A 21,227-nucleotide genomic window follows, 5' to 3' on the forward strand; every position below is an offset into this window, starting at 1 on the left:
TTCCCTGTACTCCCCTTCCCTCACCTTCATACACAAATGCCCCTTTCAGCCCTGTGCTAAGTACTATTTTAATCAACTGCTTATCAATTTGGAGTACCTCTTAATTTCTCAGGAACTACTGCAAGTAGGTGAGATATAATTGATGCAAGAGTCTTTGAAGGTGATTTGCTGGACAAGGACATAACTACCATGAGTCGTACACTTTCTTTTTAAGGTTTTATCTGATAGTTTAATTAGAAAACTTTGCAATCTGCTAAAAAAAAAACTAAAAGCCACCCAGATTTAACCATTATCATATGTAGTCTATTTTCATCTACATGTAGATTTTGAAAAATGAAATTGCAATAATATGCTGTGTATCATAGCTTCCTCGCCAGCATTAAGCATTATTGTTAAAAATTACTAATTTTGTAAGAAAATGGTATCTTATTTGGATTTGGATGGCCAGATGCTTGAGCATTTTTATGTGTCTATTGGCTATTACATTTTCTTCTCCTGTGAATTGTTACTATCATTGCCCATTTTATTACTTTTTTGTTTAGAAAGTTCCTGCCCATTTCAAGATCAGTCTAGTATATCCCTGTGTTTTACTATAATTTTATTTTATTTTTTCTTTAACCTTTTTTATTCCTTTATTAAAATTTTTTTGACTGAGTAAAGTGAATGTTTTTGGTTATAAGTGATAAAAATCTAATTCAAACTAATTTAAACAGAAATAGGACATCTATTCTCACATCCCTGGCAGATGAGTCCAGCTGCATTGTAACCAGCTCTTTGAGCTAAACAGAGTGATATCAAGACTTGAGCTCTCTCTCATAGCATTACTTTGCTTTCTTCTGAGTATTGAATTCTTGCTTGCATAGATTTTCTTTGCATGGATGGAAAGATGGTCTCCATGCCCATGTCTTTATGACTACTGACCCAAGAGGAAGAGACACTTCTCTTTCCTGGGCCCATATGTCAGATTCCTCAAAGGGATTCTGATTGATCCTGTTTTGATCACGTGGGTCACTGTGACCAATGAGATTGATTATTTTGCTCAACCTAAGCCTTGTACCCACCCCTGAGAGAATAGGAAATGCTTTGATTGACACCACCACCAGAATACAAGTTACAGAGGGGACATGGCTTAACAAAGTGTGAAATCCTCACCAAGGAAAATCCACAGAAACATTTTCTTTGTTTTTAAGTAACCAATTGGTCCAAAGATTTTGTAGGAAATAATGGATCCTTTTCCTCATAAGTTCCTGATGTTTGCTCTGCCATATTCAGTTGCCATGAGGCATAAAACTGCCTCAAATATATATGTTCTGTTTCATTAGTATTTCACTTTATCTATATTCTATACTATTTAAGGATTGTAGCTATATAAAGACCTGTAAGATTTTTTAAGTAAAAGTCTGTATCATCTATCTTCCATTTCTTCTTTCAAATAAGCTTTAATCATTTTGTCAGGTTCTAAATTAGAAACAGTTAAGATTTTGATTGGTAAACCTTAAGACTTTCAACTTACTTTTGAAGAATAGCCATCTTCATATGTGCTATATTTTTATTTACTCATATCTTCAAATTATGTGCCTATGAAAGGTTTGTAAGTATCTTCATATAGATTTTGAGTGATTCTTACTTTTATCAATAGATTTTTTTTTTAAACTGAAGTAGCATTGATTTACAAATTTATATTTAGAGGTACAGGTTCTCTCTCTTCAGGTGTTGTTTCCACACCACACCCACCACCAAAGCACCCATAGGTCTTTTTAAAAAAATATATTGCTATATGATTACTTTTTCACTATGTATTTTTTTTAAGATTTATGTTTTATTTATACAATAGCTGGGGTACAGGCCAGAGGTGTGGGAGGGTGAGAGAATTCACCAGAGACAGAGCAGGGAACAGAACAGGCAGACAGACCAAAAGCACTGCTGAGGGGAGCAGCGGGTGAGAGAGGAGAGTTCTGCCATGCCATGTGGGTTTCTCCCTGGCTGGCCAGGAATCAAACCCGGCTACAGAGGCTGCAGACAGCTTCACAGTGCTGTGCTCAACCCACTGCGCCACCAGGGAGGCCCTCACTATGTATTTTTAAAGCAACTTTATTGAGGTATATTTGACATATCAAGAATTTCACCCATTCCAGTTTGCAATTCAGTAATTTCAGGTAACTTTACTGGATGCTTGAACTATCACCAAATCAATTTTACATTTTCATGCTCCTCATTAAGTTTCCTCACACTTATTTACAGTTAATTATCATTCTTACTCCCAGCCCCAGGCAACTACTAATATCCTTTCTGTCTCTATAAATTTGCCTAATTTGGACATTTACTTTCTATTCTGGAACCATACAGCATGTAGTCTCATGCCTGGCTTCTTTCTTTTTGCGTATCATTTTTTGGAATTCATCCATGAAAGAGCATATGTCAACACTTTGTTCCGTTTTATTTCTTAATAGTATTCCATTTTATAGATATGATACATTTTATCTATCTATTTACCAGTTGATGGACACTAAGGTTATTTACAGTTTGGGGCTATTATAAGCAATACTGCTGTGAATACTCTCATGCAACTCTTTGTATTGATGTATGATTTCATTTCTCTTTGGTGGATACTTGGGAGGAAAATTGCCAAGCTATATAGTGATTTTGTTTAATTTTTTGAGAAACTACTAAACTATTTTCTAAGTGCCTGGATCATATTACATCCCCAGCAGCAATATATGATGGTTCCTGGTTCTCCACATCCTTGAATACATTTATTGTTGTTTCTCTTACTTTTTTTTTTTTTTTTTTTTTATAAATTTTATTGTTATATTCCCCATACAATTGCCGCCCCCCATTCTGACCCCAATCCCTCCCCTCCCGCCCCCGCCCCCTAAAAGTGTCTCTGGTTCATAGTTTTTTGTTGATTTTGATTTTCACTTTCTTATAGTTTTTCATTTTCCTGGTCCATTATTTAAGTTTTCTAGATTCCTGCTATGAGTGAGACCATCCGGTATTTTTCTTTTTCTTTTTGGCTTATTTCGCTGAGCATGATCCCTTCCAGCTCCATCCATGTTGCTGCAAATTGCATGTGTTTATCTTTTTTGAATGCTGAGTAATATTCCATGGTATATATGTACCACATCTTCTTGATCCAGTCATCTATTTTTGGGCATTTGGGTTGTTTCCAAAGCTTAGCTATTGTAAACAGTGCTGCTATAAACATAGGGGTGCAGGTGTTCTTTGGAATTGATGTTTCTGTGTCCTTTGGGTAAATACCTAGGAGTGGAATTGCTGGGTCATATGGAAGCTCTATGTTTAGTAGGTCCAGAAATCTCCACACAGCTTTCCACAGTGGTTGGACCAGTTTGCACTCCCACCAACAGTGCAGAAGAGTTCCTTTTTCTCCACACCCTCGCCAACATTTGTTGTTGCTAGTTTTTTTAATATGTGCCATTCTCACTGGTGTAAGATGGTATCTCATGGTAGTTTTGATTTGCATTTCCCTGATGACAAGTGATGTTGAACATTTTTTCATATGCCTGTTGGCCATTTGCATTTCCTCTTCAGAGAAGTTTCTTTTAAGCTCTTCTGCCCATTTTTTGACTGGATTATTTTCTTTGTTGTTGTTGAGTCTCATCAGCTCTTTGCAGATTTTTGTGATCAGTCCTTTATCATTAGTGTTGGGTGCAAAAATGTTCTCCCAGTTGGTGGGGTTTCTCTTTGTTTTTGTTATTGTCTCTTTTGCTGTGCAAAAGCTCTTTAATTTGATATAGTCCCAGCTGTTTATCTTTGCCTTCACTATCACTGCTTTGGGTGATGTGTCTGTAAAGATGTCTTTGATGTGCAAATCACGTAGTGTTTCGCCTATATTTCCTTCTATATATTTTATGGTTTCAGGTCTTATGTCTAGTTCTTTAATCCATTTTGAGTTGATTTTTGTGTATGGTGTGAGGTGGTGGTCAAGCTTCATTCTTTTGCATGTAGCGACCCAGTTTTCCCAGCACCATTTATTGAACAAACTTTCTTTGCTCCAATGCATAGTCTTTGCTCCTTTGTCAAAGATTAGTTGACCATAAATCTGTGGGTTTATTTCTGGATTTTCTATTCGATTCCATTGGTCTGTATGTCTGTTCTTGTTCCAATACCATGCAGTTTTGATGATTATGGCTTTGTAGTATAGTTTGAAGTCTGGGAGTCTGATGCCTCCATTCCCTTCTTTTTTTTTCAGGAGAGCTTTGGCTATTCGGGGTTTTTTGTGATTCCATATGAATTTCATCAATAATTTTTCTATTTCTTTGAAGAATGACATTGAAATTTTGATTGGAATAGCATTGAATCTGTATATTGCTTTTGGAAGGATGGCCATTTTAATAATGTTTATTCTTCCAATCCATGAGCAGGGGATGTCTCTCCATTTCTTTGTGTCTTCTTCTATTTCTTTTAACAGTGTTTTATAGTTTTCTTTGTATAGGTCCTTTACCTCTTTTGTTAGATTTATTCCCAAATATTTGATTTTTTTTGTTTCAATAACAAAAGGGATGGTCTTTTCGATTTCTTCTTCTTCAGATTTATTGTTTGTGTATAGGAAGGCTACTGACTTTTGCGTGTTGATTTTGTATCCTGCCACTTTACTGAACTGATTGATGAGTTGAATTAGCTTTTCTGTGGAGTTTTTGGGGTTCTCTATGTATAATATCATATCGTCTGCAAATAGTGATAGTTTGACTTCTTCTTTTCCTATTTGGATTCCTTGGATGTCTTTCTCTTGTCTTATTGCCCTGGCTAGGACTTCCAGTATTATATTGAAAAGCAATGGTGAGAGTGGACATCCTTGTCTTGTTCCAGATCTTAATGGAATTGCTTTCAGCTTTTCACCATTGAGAATGATACTGGCTGTTGGCTTGTCATAGATGGCCTTTATGATGTTGAGGTATGTTCCTTGTATCCCAAGAACTTCAAGGGCTTTTATCATGAATGGGTGTTGCACTTTGTCGAAAGCTTTCTCAGCATCTATTGATATTATCATATGGTTTTTATATTTCTTTTTGTTGATGTGTTGGATAACGTTGATTGATTTTCGGATGTTAAACCATCCTTGTGCCCCTGGAATGAATCCAACTTGGTCGTGGTGAATTATCTTATGGATACATTGTTGGATTCTGATAGCTAAAATTTTATTGAGGATTTTTGCATCAGTGTTCATTAGGGAGATTGGCCTGTAGTTTTCCTTTTTTGTGTTGTCCTTGTTCGGTTTTGGTATTAGTGTAATGTTGGCTTCATAGAACGTGTTTGGTATTGTCCCTTCCTTCTCAATTTTTTGGAAGAGTTTGTGAAGGATAGGCACTAATTCGTCTCTGAATGTTTGGTAGAATTCATTTGTAAATCCATCAGGTCCTGGGCTTTTGTTTTTGGGGAGGTTTTTGATTACCATTTCAATTTCGCTAATTGTAATTGGTCTGTTTAGGTGTTCTATTTCTTCTTTATCTAGCTTTGGGTGATTGTAGAGTTGTAGGAATTTGTCCATCTCCTCTAGATTGTTAAACTTGTTTCCATATAACTGTTCATAGTAGTTACTGATTATTCTTTTGATTTCTGCTGTGTCCGTTGTGATTTCTCCTCTTTCATTGATGATCCTGTTTATTTGTGCTTTCTCCCTTTTTTCCTTTGTGAGCCTGGCTAGGGGTTTGTCTATTTTATTTATTTTTTCAAAGAACCAGCTCTTGGTTTCATTGATCTTTTGGATTGTTTTTTTAGTTTCAATTTCATTTATTTCTGCTTTGGTTTTTATTATTTCTTTTCTTCTACTGGTTTTGGGGTTTTCTTGTTGTTCTTTTTCTAGATCTTTGAGCTTCGAGATTAGGTTGTTTCTTTGCGTTCTTTCTTGTTTCTTGATGTGAGCTTCTATTGCTATATATTTTCCTCTTATTACTGCTTTTGCTGCATCCCATACATTTAGGATATTGGTGTCCTCCTTGTCGTTCAATTCAAAAAATTTTTTAATTTCTTCTTTGATCTCCTCATTAGTCCAATGGTCTTCCAGTAGTGTGGTTTTTAATCTCCATGAGGTAGGAAAGTTCCTTGCCTTCTTTTTATGGTTTATTTCTAGTTTGATGCCTTCATGGTCAGAAAAGATGGTTGATATGATTTCAATCTTGGTGTATCTGTTGATGTTTGTCTTGTGCCCCAGTATGTGATCGATCCTGGAGAATGATCCGTGTGCGCTTGAGAAAAATGTGTACTCCGTTTTTTTGGGGTTTAGTGTTCTATAGATGTCTGTTAAGCCCAATTGCTCTAGGTCTTTATTTAGAGCTTTGGTTTCTTTACTTATTTTTTGTCTTGTTGATCTATCCATTGTTGATAGTGGTGTGTTGAAGTCTCCCACTACGTATGTGTTTTCTCTGATGTCTGTTTTCAGAGAGGACAACAGTTGTCTGATATATTTTGGTGCTCCTTCGTTTGGTGAGTATATGTTAATGAGTGTTATTTCTTCTTGAAGTATTGTCCCCTTGATCATAATGTAGTGACCATTGGGGTCTCTTTTTATCTTTTTGAGTTTGAAATCTGTTTTATCTGATATAAGTATAGCTGTTCCTGCTTTCTTTTTTGGTCCATTTGCTTGTAGGATTGTTTTCCATCCTTTAACTTTGAGCCTATTTTTATCTTTTGTAGCTAAATGTGTTTCCTGGAGACAGCAAAAGGTTGGGTTTTGTTTCTTAATCCAGGCTGCAACTCTGTGTCTTTTTATTGAAGAGTTTAGTCCATTTACATTTAGAGTTAATATTGATATGTTAACATCTGTATTTGCCATTGTGTTTGTCTTTCCTTTGATTTTATTTATTTATTCTTTTAATAACTTTTTTTTTTTTTTGGCCTTCTTTCATTGTTATTCGTCCTCTGAGGTTCTGGCTTTAGAACTCCTTGTAGTATTTTTTGGAGTGGGGGTTTAGTTGCAATGAAATTCCGGAGTTTCTGTTTGTCTGGGAAGGTCCATATTCTTTCTTCAAAGAGGAAGGAGAGCTTTGCGGGATAGAGTATTCTTGGTTGGCATCTGTTTTCTTGGAGTCTGTTGACTATGTCCCTCCACTCTCTCCTTGCCCGTAGTGTTTCTTCGGAGAAGTCTGATGTCAGCCTGATTGGTTTTCCTTTGAATGTTATCTGTTTCTTCCCTCTTGCCAGCTTCTTTATTTTTTCCTTGTCCTGGATTCTTGGGAGCTTTACTATTATGTGTCTTGCTGTATTTTTCCTTTCGTCATGGAAGTTTGGTGTTCTTCTTGCTTCTTGTATATCAATTTTCAGCTCCTTCTTCACATTTGGGAAGTTCTCTTCAATTATCTCTTTGAATATTTTCTCTGTTCCTACATCTCTCTCCTCTCCTTCTGGTATTCCTATAACTCTTATATTTCCTTTCCTCATGGAGTCCGATAGTTCCCGAAGTCTTTCTTCGTTCTTTTTCCTTCGTACTTCTCTTTCCTTCTCTGTTTTGGTTCTTTTTATTTCTGTGTCTTCAAGATTACTTATTCGTTCTTCCATTTCATCTATTCTGCTTTCATTGCTTTTCCCAGAATTCTTTAGTTCTTCCATTAATTCTTTGATCTCCTGCATTTCTTTTACTTCCCTCTTTAGGGACTCAATTTCTTTCTTCTGACCATTGTTTTCCCTCTCTAGGGACTCAATTGCATTCTTCTGATCGTTGATTATTTTTCCCTTATCATTGTTTTCCTTTATGACTTCTGTCAGTTTTTTAATCACGGCAATTTTAAATTCTCTTTCTGGAAGGCTCAGAAATTCTTCCAAGTTATTGTCGTTGCAATCTGGGGGCTGGCTTTCTTTTTGTGGTGTGCTTTTTCTCTGGAGAGTTGCTAGGTTGCGTGTGGTTCTTCTCCTCCCTACTGTCTGTTTTCTAATTTGCCGTATGCGTTGGGACACTGTGTTGTTGGGACTTGCCGGCATCTTGGGTGGGCTTCTCTGTTCCCCTCTGGTTCTTCCAGGAGTCATCTGTCAGTTTCAAGCAGCCTTTACTGGAGAAAGGTCCCTGTTCTAAAATGCCGATGTGGGGACACACTCCCCTGTGCGCCTGGTCTGCCCCGGCGGTGGGTTCCTGCTCCCCTCTGGGCTTGGACTGCAGGCCAGAGGGTCTGGCGTGGGCGAACTTCCCCCGCTCACCTCTGGCTCCTGAGGAAGCCTTCTGCAGGTAGTCTTTACTGAAGAAATGTCCCTGTTCTAAAATGGTGATGTGGGACACACTCCCTGCGCTTCTGGTCTCAGGCACACTATTCTGCGCGCCTGGTCTGCCCCGGCTGTGGGTGCTCGCTCTCCCTGTGGGCTCAGACTACTTGTTCAGAAGGGGCCCGGTGTGGGCTAACTCCCCAGCTGGCCACTAGCTCCTTCAGTAGCCTGTGCTGGGGTCAAGTCGCTAGGTGGCACCAGAGATCTCTCCTAGAGCCCTTGGGGAGCTGATTTTCCACCCCGTGGGACAGGGAGCAGAGCGGGGATGGTAGGGTACACCTCAACGGCTTTGGGGTGCTGTGTCTGCCTTGTGCCCCACCGTCGTGGGGAACCCACGCCCCTAATTTCGTGCCCCGGGTCTCAGTTCCAAAGCCCTCAGTTCCAGGACGCGGGCTGTAGCCCAGATCAGTGGCGCGGGAATGGCGCCTTTTGAATCCCGCTCCCCTGCCTGGGCGCCTTGTTCCTGCTCACTCAGGGAGGGCCTCCGCCCGGGTCTCAGTTCCAAAGCCCTCAGTTCCAGGACGCGGGCTATAGCCCAGATCAGTGGCGCGGGAATGGCGCCTTTTGAATCCCGCTTCCCTGCCTGGGCACCTTGTTCCTGCTCACTCAGGGAGGGCCTCCGCCGTCTCCCTGCAAGCCTAGGTCGCAGGCGCAGGGCCCTGGGCAGCTGCAATCTGAGCGCCGCTTTCGCGCAAGCTTACCGGGCGGCTGGGGCTGTGTGCTGGTGCTGGGCTCCTCCTGGTGGGCGGGGCTCTCTTTACTGGCGCCTGGAGCTCACCTCCGCGGCGGATCCTGCAGGGTTCGCCTCAGCTCCCGTTCACGGGGTGTGGTGGCTGAAATAGTTCCTTTCCACTCACAGTCCCACTTGCTGCATCCGTTTTTCTTGTTGGGCGTTTTGGTTTGTTGTTTCCCTCGTCTCTGCCGGTCGGAGAGTGCCGCCTCTGTGGGCGGGGGAGGGGAGCAGGGTTCTGCGCTTCCCTCCCTTCTCGTCCTCTTTTATGGCAACTTTCTTCTTCGGGCAGTTTGCTGGAGTCGTCCGTTTATCTTCCCTGTCTCAGTTCTCACTGGGACCTGCCGCTTTTCCTCCCTATTAACTTTTTTTAATGGGAGATCTTACTCGCAGCGTCTCCTCGCCGCCATGTTGCTCCGCCTCCTCCTGTTTCTCTTACTTTTTATACCCATTCTAGTGACTGCAAAGTGGTATTTCCTTTGAATTTTAACGTGTATTTCCCTATTGAGCATCTTGACATGACTTTATTAAAAACCATTTGTATATGTCCTTCAGCATAATGTCTATTCATATCTCTTACTTATCATCTGATTGGTCTGTTTATCTTATTGAATTGTAAGAAATCTCCATTTACTCTGGATAAGTTGTTTATGTATTTACAAATATTTTTTCTCAGTTTGCTTATCTTTTCACTATTTATATCTTTTTGAAGTTCAAAATTTTTTAATTTTGATGATATCCAATTTATCATTTTTTTGTGGATTTCATGCTAATAAGTCTTTGCTTAATTCCATTTTATCTTTACCTTTCTATTTGTTTATGGGAGAAATTTGGATTTTGTAAATTTATCTTTATTCTGCCTTTTTACTGCCCTGTGTTAATTTTTTTTTTAATTTTACTGGTGATTGTCTTGCATTTTCCAGGCACTTCTAGAATGTCTGATGTTATTTGAGACATCCACATATTATAAAGCATAATAATAACTACTGATGCTTAGTTACTCGGTGTGTTGTTATTTTTGCAGAGGAGCATATATCAGTCATTGCTCTCAGTTTTTTCTGTCACATTTTGAGAAGAGCACTTAAAAATACCATACGCAAAGAGAAAGAGCACAAGATGATGAAGGGTCTCATAATAGCATAAGAATTAGATCTAGAATTAGGGCATTTATGTTGAGGGCAATTTTCAAAATTTAAATGCAAAAATGTTGTAAAAGGAACAGATTTGTTTTAGGTTGGTGCTGAGGGCATTCTTCTATTAATGCTCTTTCTCATGTTGAGTTTGGAAACTATTAAAAACCCTGGGTCTTTTTTTTCATATGAACTACATCTAACCAGATGTCCCTCATTTAGTATATGTGCAAGTTCTCAGATGATTACTTTGCATTTGTTCCTCTTAAATGTCGCTTCATGAGGTCTACCCCATTATTTCCAATTATTTAAATTATTTAGATTCTTGATCTGTCTCTTATAGAATAAATTATTTTTTATTCAAGTTTTCAATACAGATATTTAACCTCTTTGGGTCCCGAGTATGCCACTAGAGGCATCCCTTTGGGTTGATGTTATTGCATCTCTGTTCATTCCTCAATTATGCGCCTTGAATCATATGGTCAGTAGAATTCTAAGAATGACCCTCAATGACCTCTTCCCTTGACTACTCTCCTCCCCTTTGGAGATGAGTGAAAATTGTAAAGGTTATGGTATCGTTCCATGCTTATGTTTTGCTTTATTGCAAAAGGGAAAAGGAGAAATCCTGGATGAAGGCAAAAGGGAAAGAAAGATTTGGAGCACGAGAAGAATTTAACATGCCATTGCTGGTTGCTTTAAAAGATGAAGGAAGCCATGTGCAAAGATAGTAGAATGGCCTCTAGGAGTTGTGAGTTTCCCTGGCCAAACAGCAACCAGTGGGGACCTCAGTGCTAAAATGATAGGAAATTGTTTTGATCAAGAAGCCAAATGAGCTTGGAAGCAGATGCTACCCCAGAGTTATCTAGATAGGGTCCTGTCTAGTTGACACCTTGATTTTGGCCTTGTGAGACTTAAGTAGAGAGTTCATGTGAACTACTAATCTACGGAATGCTGAGATAATACATAAGTGTTGTTTTAAGCCATGGTGCTTATGGTAATATTTTACATAAAAATAGAAATCAAATACAAACCAACTATGATTTCACCAACTCTACACATTTCTGGGATAGCCACAGATTATTCATAGCTGAAATTTAGAAATAGCATCTTTTATGTTTTCTCTATCTGCCATTTGAGTAACTGTGGAAAAAGAAAAGCTACATTCCATATATATTTATTACCTTAAAAATAATGTCTTGAAATTGAATCAACTTTTTGAGGCATTTCATATCTTTTGTCTCATCCCATCTCATAAGAGCCTAGTTAGGTAGATAAAAACAAAGCCTGCAGAAGTTGTTTGCTCAAAGAAACAAGAGCCACTTCAGCTGGCTTTAAAAAGGCCTTTCAAACAATGAGAACTGGCCCACTGTGGAGAGATTGCTTTCAAAAATAATAAATCATGCATTGCTGGAAGAAAAGGCTGCCTGATCATATATGAAGGATTTAATGGGAGAAAGCCTGGTCTAGTTAAATAGCCAAACCTCTAAGATCTCTTCCAACACTAAAGGTTCTGTGTTCTCAATAAGCTACCAAACGAAATTGGTTCACATCCATGTTGGGTTGCTTGGCTAGGCAAGAGCTCTTCCTAAAGGTTCCCTTGCCATTTTTATAGTTGCTATTGTTTTTGAAGCAACAAATTTATTTATATTCCATTTACGGAGAAAAAACTGTTATATATACCAATAACACAAATTTTAAGGCACAGAGAATTTAGTCAAATCTCACAGATATTTTGTAGTAGAGCCAACTCAGTCTGTTTGACTCCAGAGTCCTTGCTTACACCACTATTGTGTGATCTACCACCCCGATAGGAAACAGAAGCAGATTGAAGCAGCTGACTTATGTATTTAAAAACACAATTGTAGAGCAGGAGAATGTGTTCCTAAGAACTAGGTCCACCTGCTGGCTCAGTGGCCCAGGCATAATGGCAACCCCTCAGGCAGAAGAGGACAATACCTCTTCCCTTCCCTTCTCTTCCTTTCCCTTCCCTTTGTGTTTTCCTCATGGCCTGAGCTAAAGGTTTTGCCTTAATTATTAAGACTCTGTAGATAGCTGACCCAAACTTAAATGTTCCCATTGATAAAATAAAGGGATTGTATTAATTGATCTCAGAAATCCCTTTTAACTCTAGAGTTCTATTATTATGGAAAAATATGTTTTGGCATTTCCCCCCAAATACTTCTGCTGAAATACTCAGAAATCCAGTCTTGATGCTCAAAAAGAGATTGAAACCCAGTTCCAAAGATTTCTTTCAAGAGATTCTTGAGAATTCTATTTTTGTGAAATCTTACACTTACAGACTCCTAGATTCTTTGAGAGCCCTGCAGCTCCAGAGAAAAGAGATCCAGAATTGTTCTTGACTTGGCAGAAGAAAGGGGCCCTGGAACAGAAATGGGGTGGCAAGGAGGATGGGAAGAGTTGCTGGCTAAAGGCTGGAACTCTGCCAGTGCTCCTGGTAGGGCTGTGGTAGGTCCTAGAGAGTTCTGGAAGAAGCCTGAGGCAGGAAGAGGTAGAATGCATGGAGTTAAACCAAAAGCTCAGAGCCCTGGAAAGCAAGGATAATTGAGGCTGGACATAGGACCCTGTGAACACCTAGCTATGAATATTTGAGAGAGGAAAGAAGTGTTGCCAAGCACAGTCATGGAGCAGGGTGAGAGAGGACCAGCTATTACCTTAACCCTCACTCAACTTACCTGCCAAGCAGATCAAAACTCTAACATGAGTTTTGTCCATGGCTCACCAGGGGTTAAATGTAGCCAGGGCCTGCCTGATCACCTGAAACAATTTCCACTACACAGGAAAACTCCAGATGGAATAAAGATTTCACCACCACCTCTCTGCCTGGGGAAGTTACCTTCCTGATTTTCACATTCAAAGGCTGAAGTTGATACGGGAATTTTGCACTTAAAGGAGAATATGGGTACTCATTTCAAGTCTTCCCAAACTTAAGTCCACCCATCGATAAAATAAAGGAATTGTATTAATTGATCTCAGAAATCCCTTACAACTCTAGAGTTCTATTGTTATGGAAGAATATATTTGGGCATTTCTGGTTCCAGACTTAGTAGGGCCAGCTGAGATCCATCTGGCATGAAAGACATTAATTTAGGGTTTCTGGTCATCTCTACTATCAGATTCAGAAACAAAGAGAATTCATTTCAGAGACCCCCTCCAAAAGCCCCTGTCGTCTCCCTGCAAATTAAGAGCCTGTGCGATTTGCTAGGTATTAAAAAGTAACAAATTTACTGGGGTATAATTATATGACTTAAAGTTTAACCTCTATATGTGTACAATTCAATGATTATTAGTAAATTCGTAGAGTTCTGTAACCATCACCACAATCCAATTTTAGAACATTGCTATTACCCTACCTGCAATTAATCCTCACTCTCTACCTCTCTCCCGGTGTCACTGGCCTGTTCTTTGTCCATGTTGTCTGAACATTCCATAAATCAAATGATACAATATATAATGTTTGCATCTAATGTCTTTCACATAGCATAATGTTTTAACATGTATCAGTGCTTCATTTCCTTATACTGCTGGCTAGTATTGCATTGCATGGCAATATCCCATTTTGTTATCCAGTCACTACTGATAGACATATAGATTGTTTCCAGGTCTGAATGTTATGAATATTGCCTCTGTGAACATTCCTACATATGTCTTTGTGTGAATCAATGTTCTTATTTCCCTAGGGTAAATTGTTAGAAGGGGAATTGCTGAATATATGATAAGCTTTACATTTTAAGAAATTGTCAGCTGTTTTCTAAGGTAGCTGTGCCACTTTACATTTCCACCAGCAATGTTCTAGGTTTCCAATTTTCCACATTCTCACCAACACTTGTTATTGTCTGTGTTTTTTATTATGGTCGTCCTAGTGAGTGTTCAGTGTTATTTCATTATGGATTTAATTGAATTTCTCTAGTGACCAATGATGTTGAGCTTCTTTAAAAATGTCCCCAAAATCACAGTTCAAATTAAAAATAAATGTAAATAGGTCCTCCCCGGTGGCGCAGTGGTTGAGCGCTGGGTTGCGAAGTTGCCTACAGCCTATGCAGCGCTGGTTCGATCCCCAGCTGCTCCCCGGCCACCAGAGGAGGGTCCCACATGGCGCGCAGACCTCTCCTGCCACCCACTGCTCCCCTCAGCAGTGTATTTCCGTCCTTCTGCCTGCTCTGCTCCCCGCTCTGGCTCTGGCGAATTCTCTCACCCTCCTGCACTTCTGACTGTACCCAGTGCTTGTACAAATAAATAAATAAATGAATGAATGAATGAATGAATAAATGAATAAATAAATAAATCTTTAAAAAAAAAGTAAATATAAGTCCTTTTTTAAAAATACCAGAAATGAATGCTTTAAGCTGAGTTTACGACCATCAACGAAAATAGCCACAAGAATTTTAAACAGAGTGAATGATCCATTTTGGCTTGTTTCAAAAATAATTATTAGGGTCCTGGAGCTGTGCTAGGTTCCGAATATGGGACAATGAATAAGATTTAGCTCCACCTTCAAGTATCTTATTAAGATATACATGAAAGACAGATTTGGGGGGAAGTTACAGTGATGTATGATGGAGTAGTTCAGCAGAGGGACATTTTCTCACTCACTCAGTATTGAGGAGGGCTGAAATACTTCATGGGTGAAGTAATGTTAGATATGTGTCCCAAGGGGTTAGTAGCCATCAGTTGTCATCCAAATGAACTCAAAGGGTTGGGGGCTAAAGGGTGGGAAAGAGAGGGGCAAGCACAGTTCCAATGTGTCTGGGTATCTTAGTCTATTCAGGCCGCTACAATAAAATACCACATACTGTGTGACTTATAAACAACAGGCATTTATTTCTTACTGGAGTTTGTGATATACAAGATTAAGATACCAGCATCGTCATGTTTTTGTGAGGACCCTTTTTCTAGCTCATGGATGGTAACTTCTTATTCTACACTCACATGGTAGAAAGGCCAAGAGATTCTTCTGGAGCCTCTTTAATAAAATACTAATCCCATTTATATGGGCTCTGTCCTCATGCCCTAAGCATTTCCCAAAACCCCCACATCCTAATGTCATCACTTTAGGAGTAAGGATTTCAACATAAGAATTTGGGGGGGGGAGCATTTCAGAGAACATAAACATTCTGAACATGGAATTGGGCAAATGAAAATAAGTGGACGCTAGAATGTTGGAGCTGAGGGGAGGGCAGCACTGAGAAATGAAGTCAGATAAGCAGGTTGGGTAAGAAAAGGAAGGACATAGTGGTGGAGAGTTACTGATACACTACAGTGTGGGAGCATCATCATCACATGGTCCATTAGAAAATTCTCCACACAACCCAACAGAGAGCAGACAGGATTGGGCAATTCTGCCATTGCCATTGACCTCAGTATCATCTCACTAAAACCTAGCAGGATCAGAGCTATGTGCCAGCCACCTGTGGCATTGAGAATGATCTTTGCCTTCCTGTGTTTGGCAGGTGCTACATCACCCTCACCCAGTCTCTGCACCTGACCATGAGTGGGGCTCCAGCAGGACCTGCAGGCACAGGCAAGACAGAGACCACCAAGGACCTTGGGCGAGCTCTGGGAATCATGGTCTATGTGTTTAACTGCTCAGAGCAAATGGACTACAAGGTACAGTCCCAATTTGGGGAGGGACCAGAAACAGGGCAGCAGTCTGAACCAGGGACTAGGTTTATCCACACCTTGCTGGGCTAGCTCGGAGGCCTAGACAAAGAGTTCTAGGTCTGCTTGCTCCTTTCCAGGAGACCTCAGAACATTGACTCCTAGATCTTGTTGACTTCTCTGTGAACCTCAGCATGTGGAATCTGCTTCCACTGATCTCTCTGATAACAGATGTGTACCTTCAAAAATCTACAAGAGCAAAATATTCTACAAAGGCAGGCGTGATTCTATAAAAACAGACTAAATTAATTCCTACTTTAGCAAGAGATACCCACAACAGACAAAAGCAAGACTAATATTTTTCTTTCAGGTACTCATCATTTTTACATTTTAAAATATGTTCCAGGTTCTGTGTTGTAAAGAAAGCAAGAGAAACACAAGACCCACTGGGTCACTTCTTTGATAGCCAACATCTTGCTCACAACTAGACCTCATATAGATTCTTTTTTTAAAATGCGTATAATAACATCATCTCGTTTTTGTTTTGCTTTATTGTGCACATGTTGCCTTAAGTCCCTTTTGAAAACAGGATGGCATGCAAGTACATTTAGAAGGGGAAAAAATTTCATTAAATAGACTAAACATGTGTTTGCATGTATCATGTGGTATATTGAGTGTAAAATACATTTAAATTAAAAATACCTTTAGAGACTCTAAGATAGCATGAGCAGTTGCCAGATATAGATCTCTTTAAGTGAAATTCATCTCCTGTAACTTTAATAATTTATCTTATATATAAAACTTTGCTGTGCAAAGAATTGCAGAATCCTGATAAGCACCTAAGCTTTCTCATAGCAAGCCAGCAAGGTGAAACTTCAGACCCAGAATAGATGTCCTCTCCATAGCCTAATCTCTGAAATGGAACATGGTTGCTTTTATTGATAAACACATTAAGATAACATTTCTTCTTAAGTCAGCCTGGAAGAAAGATTTTTTTCCCTTTAAAGTAATAAATAAAACTATGAGGTTTATCTTAAGGTCTAGATTCTTTTATAGTTGAACAGAGGCAGCATTGCTGAAATAAGTAGATTATCCCAAGGGCAACAATCTAGAGCACACACTCACTGAGATGTCGAAGTCCAGGCATATTGATTAAAGAACATCAGTTGGGTTTCTTCAAAGTTATGTCTAACATAACAAACAGGAAGAAATGATTCCTCTAAACTCATTTTAATTGAGGGAACCTTAAGTTCATATTATCCAATCCTTTCAAAATGTATCACTGATTTCTCTAAGAATATAGGGTAAAGGAAGCTTCTATCTTTTGCTTGAATTTTGAGCAAAGCTTCAATCCTGAGAGTCAAGACTAGACATAGATAGAGCCATATTAATTGGTAGAACCTAGAGAAACATATGAAAAGAACAGTGATCCCTTTCTAGAGTCCAGGCATCTCTGTCACCAAATAGCCTCACCAAGCTATTCATAAATCTCCCTCAATATCTGTTGTTCAGCTATTCAGAATTATTTTTATCACAAAATGCACTTGAACAATCAAGTTAATTTAGTGAGTAATCACCATTGCTCAGCATATGTTGGGTATCATGGAAGAATACAAAAATAGACAGACAGCTAGATGATTAACAGATACATAGATGGATGGATGGATGGATAGATAGATAGATAGATAGATAGATAGATAGATAGATAGATAGATAGATAGATAGATGAGAACCTATTTGGAAAGACAACAAGAATAAATGCAGTTAGAGGAGATAGGGAGATACAGTGTCACCCTGAGTGTTAATGTCTGTCTACTAACTCTAAGTTCTGGAATATTCTGGTCTGAAATGGCATTATAAAGGGAGTGAGATCCAAGGCTGTTTAAGGTTTGGGTGAGTACCAAACAGGGCATGTGACATTTTAACATAGCCTAGCCCAATGTCAGCTTTAAAGAAATGACCAAGTTCTATGTGCAGTTCATGTTCGTCCCTGCCCTGGTTCTGACTTCTCCCCTGAGTTTGCCTCAAAGAGCTTAGCTGTGATGAGGAGAGAAATGGATTAAGGGTCAGAAAGAGCTGCTGTGCACTTCACCAGGTGGCATTTTGATGTATCATTCATGATACTCACAGCAACACTTTCTGTTTCATTGTCTCTAGAGAATAAAGAAATTAAAACAGTGGTCTAGTACATTTGAGTGGGTTGGGAAGCAGGAGAAAATGTGAGATGGGTTGAATGAAAAAAGGAAGGACATTAAGCAATTTAGACAATCTGACCTTGAAGGGGTGGGCTACAGAATGACCCTTCAGGCTCCAGAACAGAAATAGCTAGATTCATCATGTCATCAGTACTAATAATATCATTTTTCCCCATGATCCGTGGTGGAAATCTTAAGACACCTTATTTCTTCATGTTCTTCCTTTCTTAATTACACTCAGTCTCCAGTGCCAATTCTTCCGTCATCACACCTCTCACTTCCAGGCTTCCCACCTACTCTTATTGTTCTTTCTCATCCTATAGCAGTTAAACTAATTTATTTTTTCAGTACTTCTCAGAGTACTTAAAATGTTAATATATATTGTAGATTGGCAAAAGTGGATCATAGATTGTAGTGTTTCCCAAATTGACTTGACCAAAAACCCCTTTCCTCAAGGAACATCTCCCAGATTCAGCATTTGATGGAATAAACTTTGGAAAGTGCTGCTATAATACTATTTGAAAATTTACCTCTTTATTTAAAGTTACTCTCCACAACCTAACTGGAGTTTCTTGAAGGACTGAGCTTTCTGTGCCTAGACATGAGCTAAGCATAGAACTGAGCATCTAAAACTACTCACTAAGTAAATGAATGGGTATTTTCTACTATTTCCTGGCATTTAAAGTCTCCTTGCCAATGGCCTTAAGAATATCTCCCACTAACCTCTCCTCTTCTGTTACTCAATGGTTCACTAATTCCCAAAATGTTTTTTTATTTTTAGGGCAGATAATCACTTTGAAAATTTTTCCTTGCTCTCATTTGAAAAGAATTACCCATAATTTATTTTCTATAGATGTTATCACCTCCCAATCCCATCTCCAGTTTCATATCATTCTGAGAAACCTGGGTATTCTGGCATGAATTTGAAAATACAGACATAAACTTTTCCATCAGCACATGCTGAAGTCTGAGTGGAAGGCTTTTTGTCCGTATGGTGCAAGAAAAATAATCTTTTATTCATTTCCTGGGATTTTGAAAGCTACAGAATCAACAGTAATGCAAGCCTGATGACATTTTAAAGGGATTTTGGTCCAAGTGTCTTGAAAAGGTTCTGTTTGATCCCATGACTTATGTTGGCACTCATAGCCATCAAAAATTTAATTGTTCTTGAAATTTTAATACAAGTTTGTAACCAATGGTCTTCAGGGGACTAGAGGTATCTACAATAAAAAGAATAAAAAATGATTTAAACACGTATTGATAAGCATCGGTTGAATTTTCCTGGCACTCTTAGTAATTTAATCTTTGTACATTTTTGTTGCAGTCTTGTGGTAACATCTACAAGGGACTTGCACAGACTGGTGCCTGGGGCTGTTTTGATGAGTTTAACCGAATCTCCGTGGAGGTCCTCTCAGTAGTGGCAGTGCAGGTATGGCGACCAGAGTCAGTGGGAGTTTCATGATCTCCATGCTAAGCATTGTGAAAGTCCACCTGTCCTTATCCAATTTCCTGTTCCCTATCCCGTTTGCCATACCATGCCTCTTCCTCAGCCCTCTAAAATGGGGACTGAATGAAGCTATGGATATCCTACAGATTCCTACCAATGCAAATCCATTTGCTGGCTGTGGGACTTCATTTCCTTTTCTGAAAAATAGTATTGAAGAATAAATGTCCACCTGGTTCCTAGGGGTTGCAGAGAAGATCAAATTATATGGTAGTGTTCAGGTCCTTGGAAAGGGCAGAGACTTTGGAAATTATCATATTGGGGCTTAATATTTAGCTGTTCTGTTTTTTTTTAAAGATTTATTTATTTATTTATACAAGCCCTGGGTACAGTCAGAGGCGCGGGAGGGTGAGAAAATTCACCAGAGCCAGAGTGGGGAGCAGAACAGGCAGACTGAGGAAGTACACTTCTGAGGGTACCAGTGGGCGCAGCAGGAGAGGTCTGTGCACAATGTGGTACCCTCACCGGCAGCCAGGGATTGAACCGGCGCTGCAGAGGCTGTGGGCAGCTTCGCAACCCAGTGCTCAACCACTGCGCCACTGGGGAGGCCCTAGCTCTTCTATTTCCTGAGAGTCTGGGCAAATTGCTCCATCTGTCAGCCTAATTCACTTAAATTATATTTAAAATTAGGATTTGAATGTTGTTGAGTAGAGCACATCTTTATGGTCAGATTTTATTTAACTATGTCACTTGTCTTTCAAGTCATCTAAAAGTACTTATGGAAAACCCACAACATATAAAGTGCCATGATCAAAACCAGGGTGAAGCATATTTTTTTAAAGATTTATTTATTTATTTATACAAGCATTGGGTACAGTCAGAAGCACAGGAGGGTGAGAGAATTCACCAGAGCCAGAGCGGGAAACAGAACAGGCAGACTGACGAAATACACTGCTGAGGGGAGCAGTGGACGTGGCAGGAGAGGTCTGTCATGCCATGTGGTACCCTCGCCAGTGGCCGGGGATTGAACCGGCATTGCAGAGGCTGCAGGCAGCTTCGCAGCCCAGGGCTCAACCACTGTGCCACCAGGGGAGGCCCTAGGGGTGAAGCATATTAAAAAAAAAAAAAAAAAAAAGCTAGCAACAACAAACATTGGGAACTCTCCTGCACTGAGAAAAAGGAAAAAGGAACTCTCCTGCACTGCTGGTAGGAATGCAAATTGGTTCAACCACTATGAAAAGCTATGTGGAGCTTCTTCAAGCTACTAAAAATGGAGCTACCATATGACCCAGTAATTCCACACCTAGGAATCTATCCAAAGAACACAAAAAACATTAATTCAAAAGGATACCGGCACCCCTGTATTTATTGCAGCACCTTTTACAATAAGTAAGGTACGGAAACAACCCAAATGCCTCAAAATAGATGACTGTATCAAGAAGATGCAGTATGTATACACAATGGAATACTATTCAGCAATCAAAAAAAGATAAACTCATGCCATTTGCAGCAACATGGATGGGGCTGTAAGGGTTTATGCTCAGTGAAATAAGCCAGAAGGAAAAAGAAAAATACTGGATGGTTTTACTTATAGGAGGAGTATAGGGGCGACAAATAAGGGATCAGGAAAAAATAACTATGATAAATAAAAAAACAAAACTAACAGACAACTATAAATAGAGACATTCTGCTGGGGAGGGAGGGAGAATGAGAGGGATCAAAATAGAGACGGGAAGAGCACAAGGGACTATGGTGGTGGTGCATGGGTGAATTGGTGGTGGGAATTTTATGGGGACTACACCTGATGTTAGAAAGCAAATATTGCACAAAAATGAACAATGATGTAAAATATATATAAATATATAACTAATTAAAAAGACTAGCATGATGGATTCCAAGCTGAA

General features: G+C 39.4%; 1 protein-coding gene across 1 annotated transcript in view; it reads left to right on the plus strand.

The window, feature by feature from the left end:
• Positions 1-21,227, plus strand: part of DNAH9 (dynein axonemal heavy chain 9) — a 321,611-nt gene that overhangs the window by 95,193 nt on the left and 205,191 nt on the right. The window contains exons 27-28 of the mRNA XM_037492667.2: positions 15,537-15,693; positions 19,204-19,308. Of these exons, the coding sequence (XP_037348564.1) occupies positions 15,537-15,693; positions 19,204-19,308 (262 nt within the window). The remainder of the gene's footprint in view (positions 1-15,536; positions 15,694-19,203; positions 19,309-21,227) is intronic.

The sequence above is a fragment of the Talpa occidentalis genome, unplaced genomic scaffold (assembly GCF_014898055.3).
Source record: "Talpa occidentalis isolate TD23 unplaced genomic scaffold, MPIMG_talOcc4v2.1 talOcc4.7, whole genome shotgun sequence".
NCBI lineage: Eukaryota > Metazoa > Chordata > Mammalia > Eulipotyphla > Talpidae > Talpa > Talpa occidentalis.